Below are 19607 nucleotides of genomic sequence, written 5' to 3' on the forward strand. Positions count from 1 at the left end.
CAAATAATTAAAAGTGGTAAAAATAATAAAGATATTCAGACGTAATTCATTTTTGGCCTTACTTATTTCACTTCAACTTTTATATATTTCAGTCACTAGGCAAGTTCACTGTACTCTGGTGACATTTAGCTCAAGCTGGCATAACACCTGTAGTAACTTAATTCTGACCCGAGTTTTGTGCACAATCTTCCAGCACCCATGATCAATGTTTATAGCAATCAGGAAACATTCACAGCTCACAACTACACATCGCTTCCCCATCATGAATTGTTAGATAAAAAAAGTTTAGCGAGGTCCGGTTACACATATGTTGAGTGAAAATAGCGGAAGGATACAAAACAAACAATCCAGACGAGGCTGGTGTTTGCCACGTGTGACGTCACACAGCTGGGTTAATGGCTGGCAAGCTTTTCGCTACCGGAGCGGAATAACACGGGAAAGTGGCACACATTTCATGTTATTTGGGGGGTATTTATGGAAAGAATCATTGATGTTGATATGTCAAATGAAACAGTGGAAAGTGATGAAGCGATTTATTAACACAGAATAACGTTTATTTTGGACATTTCATGGACTTTAAGTACTGTTCGCAACATTCTGGTGTAGCATCCGTCTAGAGACTTTTGCAGGATTGGCTTCAGGGTCCAGCATTCACTTCCATAGAGGAGAACAGACTCTACCGTTGCATAGAAGAAGCTGAGTTTGATTTGACCGGGGAGGTTGGAGTTCCATACACTGGTCATGCCGTTCAGGGCCCTCCATGCAAGTGCCTTCCTCACCTTAAGATCTTGCTCGGTTGAGTTGACCCATGAGCCCAGGTACTTGAATTCCTTGACTTCTTTAAGCACAGTGCCTTCTGTTGTTGTCAGAGGTGGATGTTCCGGTAAGATGTTATAGGTGACAACCTCAGTTTTCTTGGCGTTTAGCCTAAGGCCAACCTTGGCACACTCTGACTCCACTCTGTTCAGGAGTTCCTGTGCTTGCTCAACGCTGTCAGTGAGCAGGCTGATGTCATCCGCATAGTCCAGGTCTGTCAGGACTACTGTGGGGTCGTCTCGACCTCCTTGGTGTTAGAGTGAAGCAAAGATCCTGCTCTCGTCCACTGATGGCCTTCCTGAGCGCGTAATCCAGGACCATGATGAAGAGGAATGGGGCCAGGGTGTCCCCCTGCATTACCCCAGCCAGGATGTCAAACTCCTCGCTGTTGCCATCTGGGGTCACCACCCTGGCCCTTGTTCCTGCATACATGGTCTTTATTGCCCGTAGTAGATTGGGAGGGATACCGTAGGCCTCAAGGATCTTCACCATTGTGCTTCTGTGGATCGAGTCAAATGCCTTTTTGAAGTCGATAAAGCACAGTACAGCAGTCAGGTTATCCTTTTTCACCTCCTCGATCATTCTCCTTAGCGCCAAGATCTGGGCTGCGGTGGTTCTCTCCTCTCGAAAGCCATTCTGGTTCTCCCTCAGGTGAGGGTCGATGGCGTGCCGTATCCTGTTCAGTATCATCCGGTTGTAAACCTTTGCGGTGATACATGTCAGGCTGATGCCTCGGTAGTTGTCTGGCTTTGAGAGGTCTCCAGCTTTAGGCACCGGGATGATGTTGGAGAGAGACCATATATCAGGCTGCATGTTGTGCAGTAGAGCGAGGTTGCAAAAGTCTAGGATGAGGTCATCGAGATCACAGTACTTTGGGACCTCCGGGGGTATGCCATCCGGCCCAGCACTTTTGCCCTCTCTCCCTGTGGACTTCGCCCTGGCAAGCTCACTGGCTGTGAAGGGACCATCGTCGATGGGCAGGTTCTCGAGGAAAGCTGGTATACTTTCCTCAGCTCCATCCGCTATTGTGCCCAGCAGGCTTTGGAAGTGGTTGAACCAGGTCGTCACCCTCTCCTAGGGGCTGTGTCCCTCAACCTGTCCCTCCTTAGTCCTCTTCCGCCCAGTCCTCTCATTGATGACCCTCCAGGCCTCCCCATATTGCCTTTCACCTTGCGCTGCCTGCACTCTTCGCACACTCTCCATCAGTTCCTCCCCTTTGATGGTGTCGTAGGCACTGAAGAGAAACTGTTTGGCTTCGTTCAGTACCCCACGTCTCTCCAAGGTTGGTTCAAGCTCAAAGTTGAGGTGTGCTTCCTCCACCCTACCCCGTGCTGCTACGACCTCCGAATGTCTGGACCGTAGGGAGGTTCTGGCTCTGTCCAGCATGGGCACACATAGCCTGGTCGCCTCCTCGTTTGCAACAACGAATCTCCTGTATTCGCTGCTGGGCTCCGCTCCCTTATCCAGCTGCCGAAAGCGCTTCCTAACCTCCTCCGTATACCTGGTTTGAAGGCCAGGGTCGGTTATGAATGCCTTCCAGTCATGTGTTGCTGAAGCCCAACCCTGCCTTTATACCTAAGGTGGTTGGCTCATGTACCCCCATTGACATTGTGGCATTTCCTCCGCCGCTGTGTTCCTCTGAGGAACAGCGGCCAAATTTGCTGTGTCCAGTTCGTGCTTTACGCACCTATATGGACAGGTCAAAAGAGTTTCGTTTTAATGACCAACTCTTTATATCGTGGGCTAACCCTCAGAAGGGCAAGCACGTTACCAGGCAACGGCTCACTGGATTGTGGAAGCGATTGCTCTGGCTTATACGAGTCAGGGTTTGCAGGCACCAACGGGCCTGCGTGCTCATTCTACTCGTGGATTCTACTCGTGGAGGCTACATCCTGGGCTTTGGTCAAGGGTGTTTCCATCCAAGACATTTGTGCAGCAGCGAGCTGGTCCTCACCGCTCACTGTTGTCCGCTTTTACAGGCTAGATGTCTCTGCTCCAAGTGTGGCCCGTGCAGTGCAGGGCCCCGTGTTGAGACAGGGTTCTACCTGTTAAGTTCTGGTTGTTTTGGTGATTTTCGAGATAAGCATGTCTAGCAATACGGGAGTTCCAATATCCCATAGTGAGACGTCTAACGGAGAGTTATGAATGAGAACTATAGGTTACTTACGTAACCCCAGTTCTCTCAGTAACATGAAGTGAGATGTCTCACCAGACGGCCCTTCTTGCTAAGGCGAAGCGAGAACAGGTGCTTATTTTTGAATGACGCTGCGTCGTAGCGCAAGCTACTTATAGGGTGGGTGGATTCCCTGACGTAGACGTCAGGATCACCAGTCAATCAGGATTGGCGTAATGAGATTGATCCTTCTGTTTGCATACGCGTTGAGGCGCATCCCATAGTGAGACATCTCACTTCATGTTACTCTGAGAACTGGGTTTACGTAAGTAACCTATAGTTACAGTAGCTGCAGTCTAACGGTTATATTACATATATTTGCCTTGAGTAACATTAAGGACATGTTTGGGTTTTGTGTAGCCTTATAGTCTCCAGTCACACAGAGCCTGCCACTAACTTAGCATTGGACTGAGAAACTGTTTTGTTGACAGTCGATGTGCACATCAGGCTACAATATAGAAATAAATGTAGCTCATAATGTTCGCTAACTTACTTTCTGCTTCGTCATTCTATACCTTGTAGTGACCACTGTATAACATAATTCACTCATGGAACTACAGGTTGGGGGTATTGTTTCCGCACGGACACACATGTTTACTGTACTTCCTGTGTACCTACTGTGTGCCCTCTTTTCTCTTCTCCCCTTCTCTTCCCGGACTGCAACCGGACAACATGTGCTTTTCTGCTGCTCAATAAATGCAACTTTGCACCTTCGATGCACCGCCTCCGATTCCCTTCTCTCAGCACTACAACCTATTATATTCTTGCCGTCAGTTTCAGTCGGTCCAGTCCACACTAATGTAAACAGCAGCGCGCTGGTCTCGTGAGAAACGGAGAGTGGAACAACCAATCACATCTTTATTATTCTCCTGAAATTTAAATGTGCCCATTCGCTATAGTCTGACAGGTGCGTGGTTCTCACTGCGCCTCATACCAGTGCACCTTTGAACACCTTCAATATATGCCGCATTAATTAATGGATTTGGCCTGCAGTCACCGCATCTGGGCTGAATTAAACACGTATTGATTTAGTCCTGTGTGTTTATTATAGGCCATGTCAGCAGGCCACATCATATTATGCCAGCGTTGCGTTCACAAGACATACAAGCCACAAACTGGCAATCGAAACATGCCACAGAAACCGGAACCGGATCACATCACCAGCCACGGCCGTGGTCTTGACATAAAATCTCGAGTCCTAAAGGTCCGATACCGAGACAAGAATGAGACCAAATTCAGTCGATTCCGAGATAAGAACAATACCATTAAAATGTGGTCTGGAGACCGGTTTTGAGTACTACAACACCAGCAAATATTATCATACTTATGATTATTAATTATTCCCCTCTCTTCTGATACCAATACTGTGCCGATGAAAAAGTGTACCATAACACTCTCCAAACTACTAGGAGCGGAATCCTTCGACCAATAATGCTAGGTTAATGCTATACAATGCTAAGGGAGGCGAGACGTGCGTTATTCACGCGCTTATCCACACACATGTTATCAACGCGCAAAGTTTAAGATATCGCTTTCTAAGCTGCGCCGTCGCCGCGTGAGCGCGTACTTTGAGCGCGTACTTTGAGCGAACCTATGATACGTAGCCGTGACGTCTGACATCGTCGTGACATCGCCTGTATTCTACGTCAACACATTCAAAATTGATGGAGGCGTTGGCGCACCTTGACATGTCAGTTCTCCGCTCAGTTAGCTTAGTTATCTGTTCTTTGGCACTAATCACACCTCATATAATCTCAAACAAGCCTATTGACTTTACATGTAATCGCGCCACCCCCAAACATCGCATCGCGTCCGCTGTGTACACACGCAGCATAATGAAGTCTGAAGGAAGGGGCAGATTTTTTTCGGCTGTGTACTTTCAAATGCTAGCGCACTCGAGCTGGTTTCTCCATTCTTACCTACCCTACCTTTAAGGTCTCCTAATTTGTTTGAGTCTATTTTAGGTTAAGTTATTTTGACATAACTTTTCATACTAAAGCGAAATTAAAGCAATTTGGATTACTGTATGACACATGGTGGATTATGTCATCAAGCGTTTGATTGAAAGGTTAAAAGGGCCACACTCGAGAGTTTTTTGTGGTCTGTAATGTGATGAGATTGCAATTTCCAATTATTTCGAGCGCCCACGAAGGCAGCAAAGTAGCCGGCGTTCCATACATACTTGCAGCTGGCAAACCAGCACGTCATCACGTACAGCGGGACGTTTCGGAGAAGATAAACAAAAAGGAAGGAAGCCTTCGGCTGTACAGTCGCGGCAAACACGGTTTTAAAAGGTTTAGCTTGCAAGCTAAAATTAGCTTACATGTGCCCTTTCATAGATATATAACATTATATGTTCTCAATCATGGAAGAGGGAATAATATTTCGTATGAGTGCATTTTCGGAGCAAGGGGGGAGGAAATACATGGAGGATGTTGTCGATATTAGAATCGAATACGAGCCGACTCAGTCGCCGACGACAGGCGAAGATTACCCCAAAACGCAGGGACATGGAGGACAGGGAAAGGCGGAGGGTGAAGCTACAAAACAGACTGAAAATGAGACACACGACCAGGACGCTGCTGCCGAGTCCGGCCCGGTTTCTGCAATGTGGGTAGAGAGTGTATCTAATGAGGACAGTCACAACAGCAGCGCACCGGTCACAGAGGGAAAAACCTCGGAGCATGCTGTCGACACTCGGAAGTCTGTGGCTTTTTTCGCTGTCTTTGATGGCCACGGGGGTCGAGAAGCGGCACATTTCGCCAGAGAGAATCTGTGGGGGATATTGAAAAGGCAGCGGGGGTTTTGGTCGAAGGATCACAGTGAAGTGTGTGCTGCTCTCAAGAAAGGCTTCATCGCCTGTCACCATGCAATGTGGAAAGAGCTACGTAAGCTAACGTGTATTATGTATTCCATATTTACTGCTGCAAATTGCATATCATTGTAACTGTTATCGTCTCTGCATTACCTAACTGTGTCACATGCGGATAATTGTATGATGCCCAATCTTGGATACTGGTCAGCCAATTACAATGTAAATCAATAATCAGACCACAACACATCACAAATGAAGCTCGGATCACACTATGAAGTAAAACATGTTTAACATTTTGTAGATTACAAATGGATACTGACTGACTGACTGACAAAAGGAGTTGGAAATATGTGCAGTGGTTAAGTAGCCTACTGCAGTCTGTTTACTAGAATGTAATACTGGTTTAACCTGAATTAAAATATGACAGCACTAGCCTAACATAGCAGGGATGCTTTTATTTTATAACATGGGTCAAACTTTTTAATCCTTTGTTATGAAACCGAATTTCTCCCAAAATATGGCAGATTTACTCAAGTAAGCCTGGTTTATGTGCTCATTATGACTTATGGAACAGCTCTGATCTGTGACTGTCAACATCTGTAATATATTTTATAGTAATGGAACAAACTAAGATTGTATTACGATATAAATCACCCACAATAAGTTGATTATGGTGAATAACAATTAATGGCATAGTTGTCAATATTCTCACAAGAGACTTGAAAAAGCTGTGTAGCTCACAGTCATAGTAAAAGTACAAAAATGTGGGTTATTTAGATGTATGTTGTTGACCTTAAATTGAAAGATGTTTTTTAACTAGAAAGATGTAAAAAATGGGAAGAAAAGAAAGTGGGTTTCCTATCTGAACCAATAACAATTATTTGCCTTTGAACAGAATGTGCGGCTAAGTAATTCCAGTTAATATAGTGCCATTTTATAGTTTTGAGCACCTGTGCAATTTGGTAAAACGGATAGTTGGCCATGATAATTTTATATTTTCCCATACCTAAATAACCTTTATTTTGCATTTCCATCATTACAAAATAGACCTATGCTCACTTGTTGTTCATAATGGACACTGTTCCCCCGCTTACAAACTTTGACCACATTGAATCATGGAGTTAACATTTCTTTTTTTTATGTATCTTTTCCCTTTACAGCGGAATGGCCGAAGACTATCACCGGCCTGCCCAGCACATCAGGCACCACAGCCAGCGTGACTGTGATCCGCGGGGTTCACATGTATGTGGCCCATGTGGGGGATTCGGCAGTGGTGGTTGGAGTGCGAGAAAATGACTCTGATATAACCCTCCAGGCACTTGAAATAACACAAGACCATAAACCTGAGCTTCCTAAGGAAAAAGAAAGGATCGAGCGGCTGGGTGGCAGGTGAATTTGTGACAAGACCTTATAAAACACTTCTCTGAATGTTGGATTGCATTTACTGATCCTGAAAAACATTGCTATACAGGGCAGATGTTTTTTTCCGCCTATTGTTCCTTATATCGTTGCTGTATTACCTGTCAAACTAGGCTTTGTATCAAATGTTGTTGTTTTTCTGTAGCGTTATGAAGAAATCTGGTGTGAACCGTGTAGTGTGGAAGAGGCCGAGGCTGACCCATAACGGCCCCGTGAGGAGGAGCACCGTCATTGACCAGATCCCCTTCCTGGCTGTGGCACGATCCCTCGGTAAAGATCACACCCTTTGTTTGTTGTTAGTTAGTTTGTTGTTGTTGTTTGTTTGTTTGTTAGAGTGTCCGCACTGTTAGTTTGATGACATGAGTATTCAGGGAGGGGTTATTTTTGTCAGCACACCCAGAAGTTAGCATAGCAAGGGCTCCCTCGACAAAATGAATATAATTTTTCCATCTGATTTTGGGCATATTGCAAGAAATAATCTCTGCGGCAAACAGGTTTAAGATATTTACACGTTTAGTTTAGCAGTAAAATGTCCACATATTAACAACACTTATCAGAAATAAACAAAGTTGAAGTGTTAATGCGATTTCAAGAATTAAAAAGCTAACGTTAGGCAATAAAATAACTACAGCAAGGTGCCATGTGTTCACGTCAACATCGCTAAGCTAAACGCGGCTAATTTTTCACATGATGACATTTAGTAGTCTCAATTAGCCACTTGTTAGTAACTGCCCTTTTTATGACATGCTTCAGACATGCACAAGTGAGGTATTTACTGATGTATTTTATGTTGTAGAACAAAATGTGAAAATCTTCTAAGCTTTTGTTAACCAGTGCATAGACCTCATTTCAGGCCTATAACCAATAGCCCTTTAAAAAAAACAAGCGAATCAGAGGTGCCTCAATGCTAACTCATTCCTGTGTTTTAGGACTCATTCCTGCAGTACTCTTTTGTTCCTCCAGAGGTGATAACTTTTAGTTTTCTGTTGAAAGGTGATCTTTGGAGCTACGATTTCTACAGCGGGGAATTTGTGGTTTCTCCAGAGCCCGATACAACCATGATGACCCTTGACCCCAGTCGGCATCAGTTCATCATCCTCGGCAGTGACGGACTGTGGAACATGATGCCGCCCAAGAATGCTGTCAATATGTGTTATAGCCACGACAAAATGGTTGTAAGTAATTGTGGAAGTTGCAATATACGTTGCGTTTTGTGTGTGTTTTACTACACTTTGTCTATTTGCATTTTGCATCCGTATATATCGTATAGGTTCAGCAAAAAAAAGCATTACATTTGGTCTTACTGTAAGCATTAAACTGGTTAGTTTCATGGTCATACACTGCCCGTCCAAAAAAAAGTCACCAACTGGATCTAACTTAGCCAATCTTTAGGAGCCTTCCATTGGATAATTACTGCAGGGAATACTATGTTTCAGCTGGCAACGAGTTATTTAATCCTAGCTGTTGTGGTGTTTAGCTTCTCATTTCTTAAACAACCATGTCGGAAGACATATCCTGTGGTCGTGGAAAGGATGTTAATCAGTTTCGAGGCTACTATAATCGGGTTAAGAACTGTCCAACGCATTATTAAAACCAAATCAATGAATCTTGATTTACCCTGTTCCAGAAGCGATGGGCGCATCAGGGTAAGAAGAGAGGTGGATGAAGTGATGTACCCATCATGCCTAGTGCCTACCGTACAAGCCTGGGGGGGCAGTATTATGATCTCAGTTCAGTAGCGTTATGTTCCCAAAGAATGAGGTCAGTTGACTACCTGAATATACTGAATCATCATCAGCTTTTATTTGAAGAGACTCTTGGTCCATTATTAAAAGACATACAACACTCAAATATAAATTTTAAAAAAGGCAGTTATACCAATGTTTCCACAGAGGTGACTGGTATCGTACAGCACTGAGACACGGATTTGAAAACAGCATAATGACAGAGTTATGAGAAACATTCAATCGACAGATGAATTTGTACATCAGATTTCTCAAGAGAGCATGGAACGTGTTGATTCGTGCATTTCAGAACATTTCACTTGCACTGCACCACCTTGGTTTTCTAAGCAGTATACGCAAACAGTCATTATAAGCAACCTGGAGCTTCTGGAGGCTCGCCTTCTTATACTTGACCCTCAAGGGGGCAGTATAGAGAGGAGTGCAATAAGCTCTAAAGAGGTTCACCTTAACCTTATCTGAACACCAAGAGAATTTTCTAGCCAACATGTTAGCTTGTGTATATAAGACACGCCGCTGTCTATACATGTCGTCATCATCATAATCAGCCATTTCATCTGTAATGATGTGTCCCAGATACTTAGTTTTACAGCAAACAGACAGCACCTGTCCTGGTAGATAGAATGTTGGAAAACCAAGGTTGTTATCCCCTGTTGCTCTGCAGCTCATTACAGCGCTCTTCTTAGCATTGTATTTAACATCCAATTGGACACCATAATCAGAACACACATTTAGCAACTGTTGAAATCCAGCACTGCTAGGAGAAACTATAGCCAAATCATCGGCATACATAAGATGGTTTACAATCACATTACCAATCACACATCCTGTTTTACAGACACTTAAATCATCTGATAGATCATTTCATTCATATAGATATTAAAAAGGCATGGTGAGAGGAGCCCCCCCTGGCGGACTCCATTACCTTCACCAAATGGCGCCAAAACTGCATTCCCCGATTTTATCCGCATGCTCTGGTTGGCATACCAATAAGCCAGGATCCTAATTATACTGTTGGGCACACCCCTTTGTCTCAATTTTAAAAACAGTTTATGATGGTTAACTCGGTCAAAAGCCTTAGAGGCATCAATGAAACCAATCAGAACAGTGGAATTCTGTCTTCTATATGTTTCTACCGTTTCCTTCAAAGCATAGATGCATAGCTCAGTACCATGCTTAGCCTTGAAGCCAAACTGGTTCTCTGAGGTACATAAATAAGAACACAATCTAAAAACTCACCTCTTCAATCTGGCTTTTCATGTGTGATTGTTTTTTTATTATTGGACTTTAACTATATATTTATTTGTTGTTCCTTTCTTCTCTTTTTTTTTATCTTCACTATTATCTGTAAAGCGTTTTTGAGCACCTGTAAAAGCGCTAACAAATTAAATCTATTATTATTATTATTATTATTATCTAACACATTTCTTTCCAGGACTTTAGATAACACACTGGCTAGAGCAATTGGTCTATAGTTATCCAAGCTCCCTACCTTGCCCGCTTTGTCCTTAATGACAGGGACCAAAGTAACAGTCAACATGGAGTCCGTCAACACACCATGAGTCATGAGGCCGGTAAAACAAATGGTAAGAAGAACTGCAACCTTCGGGCTTGCCAGTTTAAGGTGCTCTGCAGTGACTCGGTCAGAGCCGCTTGCTTTGTTATCAGCTAGCTGTGCAATTGCTCGATAAACCTCATGAGCTGTGATTCCCACTGTGTCACTTTTCACAACATTACCAACCTTATAGGGTTCACTTTTAACACAATTAAGTATAGTAGAGTAATGTTGCCTCCACAACTCAGCTATGTTATTGGCTCCAGATACTCCCTCTATGGTACAAGGTAACGACGTACTGGCCCTGCTCAGAGCTCTCACCTCCTCCCAGCAGCCAGTAACATCATTATGAAGGAGCTTTTCAGCCATAGAATCCGCTCTCAATATTTCTGTATGTTTGTTGACATAACAAACTGCATATTTATATTTAGCATTTGTAAGCTTTTTGAGATCCTGCCCGGACCCAGGCCCCAAAAGCATTCTTAGTTTCAGCATATTGATCAGCCACATGTTTATTCCACCCTGGCTTGACGTTGTGTCTTTTCCCAGAGTAGGTATAGCACGGTCCACTGGCTTCACATACCGCTCCCACAATAAAATCATACATGTTACAGAGGTCTTCACGTGAGAGCTTTCATTACAACCCACATCAATACACAAAGTTGCTACTTTGGATGACCATATCTTTCCATCAATGGAGTTTTTCTTCCCTGATGGCACGGGCATATTTGAAGATGACAATGCCAGGAGTCAATACAAGATCTTGGCTGAAAATGAATGCAACTCTGGACCGAATTCAATGTTTTGACATTGCAGAAGCATATCGAAACGATAGCTAAAGGCGATCCAATGAAATATTAGAGTGTGCAACTTTCTTTGGGGACGGGCAGTGTATGTACTAGTTCACATTTTAACCCCCAATCCTTTGTAGTGCCTTTCAAAATGCATGAACTTTTAAAAAAAAAATGTTTAAAGGTCAAATGGTTTTCTCATACTTAACTTCTTTCTTTATGCCGGATTTATATAATGCATTTTGACAGTATTTTCTGAAATGTGATAAAAAAAAAAAATATCCTAAAATTCCCCCATAATAATCTTTGAATAAAAGGGAAATCAGAAAAGGAAACGTGCTTCCTCTAAAGATTTACATTTCTATTCCTGAAATGTAGTCAAATGATAGTATAATGCTTTATTTGCATATTTAAACATATCATTCCAGAAAACTTCGGAAATGAAGTTATCAACTGGGAAAGTGTCATGATATATATTCATTCTGTAAGACTTTGTGGAATGGGATTATTATACATTCTTAACATAGTTTGACAGTATGAAAATGGCTGTATCAACATCTTCACACTTGTTGTAGCGTGGGCTCTTTGGAGGATTTTTAAAATAATTTGCTTTTTGCTTTTTAGGGACCAAAGGGAATGTCCTGCGCCCGCCGGCTGGGCTGCACCGCACTCCTTTTCTGGAAAGAGCGAATGCTGCGTGCAGACAACACTACGGTTATTGTCCTGGCCCTACAGGAGCGGGGGGGCCCGCCCATCCCCATGCACCGAGACGAGATCGTGGTGGACATGTCTACAGGAATGGACCACGTTCCCTTCCCAGGAACCACCTACAACACATGTGTGGTCCCACAGGTCAGTGCCTTATCTCTGCTGCATCCTCCTCATGCAGCATTTATGTGTGTTTACGGGCTGCACCATTTTGAAAAGAAAAAACGAAATACAATTATTTTGACTCATATTGCAATTTGTAGGCCAGAACTTCTCTGCAGTTCCACAATACTTCAGATATTTGTACATATTTAGCTTTGACCAACTATTGTTTTTACTGCAATTTGGATATCGCACTAGTTAACATTGCGATTTTGATACCATTACAGTTAATTGTGCAGCCCTTGAGTGTTTGTATGTCGTTCGCTGTCCACCATATTGTCCTTTTGATATATATTCCAGTCCATTTTTTTATTGTCATTTTGTTTAATACTTAGACCGGTAAAAAGATTAAAGACTGTAGTCACCTCTTGAGGTCATTGCAGCCCCTTTGACAGTGGACCAGTGGTTTTCAACACGTCACTCTTTGTTTCCGCGGCCAACAGGAGGAGCATGATGAGGATGACATGTTTTTTGGAGAAGATGAGATATATGGAGAAGATCATGAGGGATGGCCGTGCCTGGAGTGGTAGTGAGGTGACTGCTGCTAAAATAAATGTATAACATTTTCAGAATTATGACTCAGCAATGAATTATATTATCATTATAGTGATATTCAACTTACAAAAGCAAAAGGGAGCCTGGGGGCCCTCTGACCATTTCCTTACGCACAATGATGATGATTTATTTCACAATGGGAACCTTTTGTGCGTACAAATGTAAATTAGGTGCCAGAGAGCGTAAAAAAGCTTCTATTGGATTATTATATCTTATTATTCCAACATTTGAGTTATGTAAACTATTTTAAAGTGTCCAAAGCCGCTATTGAACATGTAGTGAAATGTCAGTCACTGACCCTTACATTGCTAGCATTGATACCCCAGTGTTATCCATGCTAGCACTGAGATAGCATTATTAACAATGGGATTGATACTGGACTGAAAGAACTTTAAATTACTTATTTCTTTAAATCTGTGGTCCAATATTTGTAAATGAAACGGATAAAGCCAATAATAAAACGTGAAGTTACTTTGTTAGTCCAAGATTGTTACAATTGTGCCATCTTGAACATTATTCCCCCTGTTAGCCAGTAGAGGGAGACAGTGACATTAACATGGCTTTTTAAAAAAAACGTTCTCGTGCAACCTTAACCGTATTCTGATTGTCACCCCCTTTTTTTCATGTTTTATTGTATTCATTTCATACTATATAGTTATCAAGGAATAGGACCATAATGTAGTTGATGGCTTTCTTGCATTGCAATGGAATGAACAAATGGCACAAAGAATACTTTTGACTATTTCAAATCTGAAGACAAAATCTGTACTTTCCATTACTCTTTGAAGAGGACAGGGAATGTCTTTGAAAATGTGCCTTAATAATACATAATAACAACAACAGATTGTTATAACCTTTTGAAAGCCCTGAGAACGCCTTTACCTCCCAAATATCCAGCTTTAGCGTTCTTCTGTAATAGACATTTTATTTCCTTTAATTTTCACTTAATGAAGTGGGCTTTTCTTGAAAAAAGAGAAAGCTTATCAAATATGATTAAGAGACGTGACAAAGCACATATGACTTACTAAACAGAAGGTTATATAATCAAGAGTTACGTTATATATAAAAGAAAATACAAAGTAGATAAAATAGAACAAAAACATTTTTTAAAAACGTTCCGATTTTAACCTCGATTTCAGAATCGCTACATTTGGTAGCAAATAGCTTCAAAGAATGTATTGCAATAAGCAGTCAAGACCTCTTAACTTAAAATCAAAGTCATATTTGTAATGTTCACCTACAGCCTACATTATTGACAGTTACCTGATTATTTGAATACATTCAAACCCTTTATTGTTTATGAACGGTTGTTCATTTCCATTGCTTTAGTCTTCATCCCTTTGTCCCAGCTTTCACCTGTTGGTCTCATTTATTCACCTATTCTAAAGCCACCTTTTTTTGACAAAAACAACACCATTTAAATGAATTTAAATGTGTAAGAACAAGTGTTTAAATGTGATAAATAATAAGGACATTTTAACAATAGTTCTTTCTTTATTCCAGCAGAGCGATGCAGCTGCCTCCCCCTTTAAAGGAAGTTCTGCAGCTCTGGAGCAGGCGTTCGGGCTCTATGAAGCGGCTCTCTGTGGCTCAACGAGGGCCGCCCCGCACGCCTCGGACTGTTCACTGGATGTCTTCGAAAAGCAAGACTCCAAAGTGGACTTTGCTGCTCCTGCTCCTCCGTTTAAAAGGTCTCGATGTTCCCACAATGCCCCTGAACTTATAGGTCCTCCATCCTCTGGCAAAAGTTTCCTGGAGACACAGAGCAATGTACAAAGTGAACAATCTCGTGCAAAGAGGAGCTCCTCCGAGGAAAGCAGTCACCTGTCACAGCAACACAACGCTGCCTTGTGCGTGCGCTGAATCTCGTCTTATAGAAACTGTGTTTTTACCCCGAGGCTGAAAGGATCCTCTGCATCGTGTCAACTGCCGGAGGAATATACCTAGATGTATACTTTTTTATTCAAAATCCTTTTGTTTTTGTAAATATATGAGAAATCTGACAGCGTAAATGTGTTGCTGTTCTCTTCCTTCCCCCTCCTTTTTAATTTGAGCAAATTTAAGATCCATTTAATCTATTTTCATACTATGAAAAGTATGTATAATATATCCAAAAGATGTATTTTACAACCACAATGTGAGATAAGATCAGTTCAACAGCATTGTGCCACATGAAATCTTCCAGTTGATCCAGATTATTCAACTTTTGTAGATTGTTTGAACTGGTTGGATGCTGTATAAAATGCCTTTCCTTTATTTAGGTACCTCAGACCAGTTGTTTGGAAACCTGCTACCTAACTGCTGTTAGGGGTTAGTGTTAGATTGTGTGCAATAGAAACCCATGGCAGTGTTTAATGCTGTGGCGTGCAACGTAATGATACAACTGAATGGTCTGGGGTTTGGATTTTTAAGTGTTTCATATTTGTTTCATGTCTTAAAGGTGGCTTATTTTGAAATGTCTACAGCATAGGGAAAAATATAACATTACATATTTTCTCTCACTTTCCCCAATGGTATGTATTCAGTGCATGTGTGTGATTTTAATGACCTTGTCATGGTACTTTGCTAGACTTTCTTATTTTTTTTGTGCTGGATCCATTCCAAGCATGATTTGGCCAATGAGTGTCTGTAATGTATTGGGTGCTGCTGATGTAAAAGCCAAGATCAATGCCTGTGCCTCACTGGAAGGTGCGTTGGAGTATGCTTATCCCTCGACTTTAGTTTGTATATCATCCATTTTAAAGGCCTATTTCACCTACAGATTGACCATTAGTATACCAATTACTCACCCTGTGTAAAGTCTCAAGGTAAAGTGTTTTTATTTATTTTGTTGTGTGCCAGCTGGGCAAAAAGGATATAAACAAACAGAAAAGGTATTGATGAATTTAAGTAGATGGGGCTGCATTTAACAGCATCAAAATTATATATTTTTGCTCACACAACTTGTGTAGTTAAATCCAATTCTTATTTATCAAGCTCCTTAATTAAAAACTAAAACAAACATGCCATTTCAATACAACCTTACAATGTAATACACTTCTACAAAAACGAGCGATTCCGAAGTGTATTAAATGGTAAAGTTTAAAGTAAAACGTTAAGTGGTGAGTTTGTAAATATATATTTTGGTATAGTTTTTATGTTGTTTAACGTGGCTCCAATTTACTTATATTTCATTGACTTTTTTTTGTTTGATTACTCGTTCACAATGGAGAAACTCATTCTCTTCGAGAGTAATACAGCGTGAGTACCCGAAAAAAGTCATGTTGTGGGTGAAGTATTTCTTTAAGTGTGCGTTAGGCACTAGCACCATTTGAATAGACCTTCCTTCATTGTTGACATGTTGTATCTATGTGTGTCATTTGCTTCCATAACTTGTTGTAAATCTTCACATAACACACCTTATTCGTACCAATGCAGGAAGGGCCTGTTCCATCATGTGTGTACATAGAACATGTGTTAACATGGCAGCTCAGTTACTGTTTGCCTTCCTTTTACATAACATTGTCATGGTTGCCTTAGCAAAAATGCATTAAGAGGTAATTTTTACTTTTTCTTTTAATATATATATTTTTTGGACTCAAATGGGCGTGATCCTCTTAGATATTTTAAGTACATTAAACACTTATCATGCACCTTTAGTATTACACCAATGTTATTTTACCATCCACTACAGCAGTGCTTCTCAACGTGTGGTCGACGGACCACTGGTGGTTCGTGAGCGCCCCCTAGTGGTCCGTGAGTATATTGCTAACATTTCACATTTGAAATAAATTAATGTATTTAAGTTTTCCGCACTCTCGCAGGAATATCTCCGCAATGGAGCGAGCTTAAGTTTCACTTTCAATTGCATGATATAGCCCAGCGCAACACCTTCATCACATGTTGCCACTTGTTTGTACCATTTTCAGGTGATTTGTCTGTTCTAGAAAAACGATGTGTTTTTGGATATTTGTGGAGTTAGGTGGTCCGCGAGTGTTTTTTTATGTGATCCTTGGTATGAAAAAGTTTGAGAAACACTGCACTACAGAATACTAAACCTGTTTTTTTAATGCGAGAGCCGTTTGTTGGTTTTGTGCAGTATATGCAATATAAGTTTGTACAGTACATTATTATGCAAAGTTTTGGAGATTTTTTAAGAGTCTGGCATGCTCCCATCTACTCTGTATGTTTTGAAATGTCCAGAGGTAATAGATGTTAATGGGCATGCATTTAGTTTTTGACAATGACAATACTTTGGGGTCTGGTTTCATATCCACTGCAACCCAGGTTTCAGGACTCTGTATAAGCTAATGTGTTGAAAGTGACTGGATATACAGTGTCTACGTGTGTTGTAATAAAGTTATCTTTTCCATTTGGTGCTGTTGTGTCTGTAGCAGTGTCAATGTTGGTCCAACTAACTCTAGCCCAGTGTGTGTGACTGTTCTCATGACTATTATTAATGATTTAAGCATGTTTCTGATTTGTTCATTCCTAAACTTTTTTTAAATGTTATCTGCGTTTATATTGCCTGTAGCTACTGTGTAGCTTGACTATGAAGGTAATACTTGTATTGTGCAGGGTGTTCCAGTAGATGGCAGTAATGTAAAAGGATTAAACAGTTGTGTTCTACAGTTACTAGTTTCTTCGATATCATGAGCGACCCGATATCTATCTGCTGATATGATAAAGTACAAATCTCAGGAACAAGCAAATGAGCAGAATTCAAGTTTTGCTTACTTCCTGTATTTCCATTACCATTGTATACACACACAGCCAAAAAAAATAAGAATTTGCTGGCAATGGAAACCATTAATAAATACTATCACTGGGCCAGACTAGACTATTTGAATACTTGAATCGGAAGAAATATATATATAAATGTACTTACTTTTATGCTGAATATTAACATATTTTTCGACAGTACTAATCTATATTCTTCTTTCTAAAAGAGAGAATAATGAGTTCCTGACACACTCTAATTTGTGTTATAATAATGTAACACTTTTTATTTTACTTTCAGTTGATTTGAATAGATTAGTTTGAGATGGGTGGACTTAAAAGCTAGATCTAAATGTCATGTTTCGTGATGTGATGTCCCTTTGACATCCTGCACCTCAGGAACACATTTCTTGATCTGACCCTGAGTCTGTTTCTGAGACATTACATACATCAGATCCATGATAACAGTGTCTCGACTTGAATATTTCATTGACTGTCAGCCAAGCATCTGCTGACCTGCCTAACGTGCAACATTCCCCTCTTACTGCCGACAGTCTGTCATTGGACATCAGCCAGTGGAGCGTACCATTGTCAAACACCTCCCCCCCCCCCTTGTAACTCCTACCAATACGCATCATAACAGAAAACTAGGCGACACAGTGAGCAAATGCACACAACTCTTATACATAGTCAACTGTAGAATAACTTTTATCCACTTTTTTATATTCATGACATTATAGTGCATTCGCTGGGGAGGTTGAATTGCTTTAGTTAACAGTCACCTATTATGCAAAAAGAGACATGTTTTGTATCTGAGACCTATAATATATTGATGAAAAACAGTATAATAGGGGACCTTTAAGTCAAATGGTGGACTATAAGATTTGGCTCAAAAGGTTATTTGTCTCTTGGTATTCACATCCTTTCCTGTATTGAGATGATCCGGCTCATTTAGCAGGGTCACAGAGAGGGAGATTGGATATTATCAAAAATCTGTATCTCTTCATCTACTTTCTAACATGTCGATGTTTAACACGTGTAGACTTACCATGTTCAGAATTTAAATTAAAGTGTTAGCATGCTAATGTGCACTATTAGCATGATGATTTAGCCTCTGGATGAAAAGACAATATTGTGGTGGTTCCTGTATCGGGGTCAAGACATCCTCTTTTGCAACTGGTCATGGTTTAAAGTTAAATTAAAATGTTGTTTTATAGTTTAGATGACTACAAATTAAAACAAAAAGACTACAAAGACAATCACAACGACTATAAAAACAACCAATAAGACTTAATGTGACAACAAAAAGGATCCAGGAAGAGGCATATAAGAACTACCAGAAAAGGGGAGAAACAACCAGTATAGGAGATTTGACAAAGAGATACCAAACACCCAAAACACACACTGGAAAATAACCCCAAAAGACTCAAAATGACCCCAATCATAAGTGATGCAAAGCAAATACAGACTCACAAAAACAATGCAAAGGCGAAAAACAACTAAATTACCCCCCAAAAATGTATAGCGACTATGAAAATGGGAACAAAAACCCCAAGGCGAAACAAAATGACAAGAAAAAAAGCACAAATGAAGGACCAAGAGACCTGAAGCAACTCCAAATAGACTCAAAACGACCACAAAGAGTCACAGTACAACCGCAAAGAGATGCAAAACGACTACAAAAAAAAGCTAAACAACTAAAGTGTTCTTTATTAGGGCTTTTTGATTGACTTAGCCCAGGGATCCATTATCTCACAATCCGCCCATGGTCTCTATTACCTGTACAACTGACATGTATACATATCTTCATACCTTGCATCAGTGTCCCATTAAAGATGAATTATTGAATTACACTGGAGTTGATCTGGCTCCTTAACACTCTTAGTCTGGGCAGTGAGTGTCACATCCTCTGGTGGAGTTTCCTGACATGTTCCCTTTGTCGTGTCTCCTGTCTCCTTCTGAAAGTATCAGCAGTGTTTCAGCAGGCCTTTAATGGCTTGCCCTCTGCCACTCTTGGGAGGCTCTCTAGATTAAGTGCTATGAGCAGAAAGTCTTCTCCAGATGATGGGAGGTGACGTGTCCTCCTTTTCTTCCCCTCGCTCTGACTCAAAGGGAGGCGGAGAGGACCGTGAGCAAATTGTTCTCATCATAAATACATGGGTATATTTTATTT

General features: G+C 41.1%; 1 protein-coding gene across 4 annotated transcripts; it reads left to right on the forward strand.

The window, feature by feature from the left end:
• Window positions 1–5182: 5182 nt before the first annotated feature.
• LOC307018539 (protein phosphatase 1D-like) lies at window positions 5183–17090 on the forward strand. Of its 4 annotated transcripts, none has more exons than XM_079648816.1 (7): window positions 5186–5877; window positions 6965–7193; window positions 7369–7493; window positions 8217–8398; window positions 11936–12163; window positions 12625–12715; window positions 14243–14381. In XM_079648816.1, the coding sequence occupies exons 1-6, from the start codon at window positions 5343–5345 to the stop codon at window positions 12709–12711; spliced, it is 1386 nt and encodes a 461-aa protein (XP_079504942.1). In that variant the 5' UTR covers window positions 5186–5342; the 3' UTR covers window positions 12712–12715; window positions 14243–14381. The 4 variants fall into 4 exon arrangements, with proteins under 4 accessions (XP_079504939.1, XP_079504940.1, XP_079504942.1 ...); XM_079648815.1 differs by having other exon boundaries at window positions 14240–14378; XM_079648813.1 differs by lacking the exon at window positions 12625–12715 and having other exon boundaries at window positions 5183–5877; window positions 14240–17090.
• Window positions 17091–19607: the final 2517 nt, after the last annotated feature.

Source organism: Notothenia rossii, assembly GCF_949606895.1.
Source record: "Notothenia rossii genome assembly, chromosome: 9".
In the NCBI taxonomy this organism is placed as follows: Eukaryota; Metazoa; Chordata; class Actinopteri; order Perciformes; family Nototheniidae; genus Notothenia; species Notothenia rossii.

What these genes read in the sequence shown, in the direction of transcription:
- LOC307018539 (XM_079648813.1), top strand. Translation starts at nt 5,343, where the DNA reads ATGTTCTCAATCATGGAAGAGGGAATAATATTTCGTATGAGTGCATTT. An exon ending in TGCAATGTGGAAAGAGCTAC is followed by an intron (nt 5,878 to 6,964) that starts GTAAGCTAACGT and finishes TTCCCTTTACAG; the next exon opens with CGGAATGGCCGAAGACTATC. An exon ending in ACACATGTGTGGTCCCACAG is followed by an intron (nt 12,164 to 14,239) that starts GTCAGTGCCTTA and finishes TCTTTATTCCAG; the next exon opens with CAGAGCGATGCAGCTGCCTC.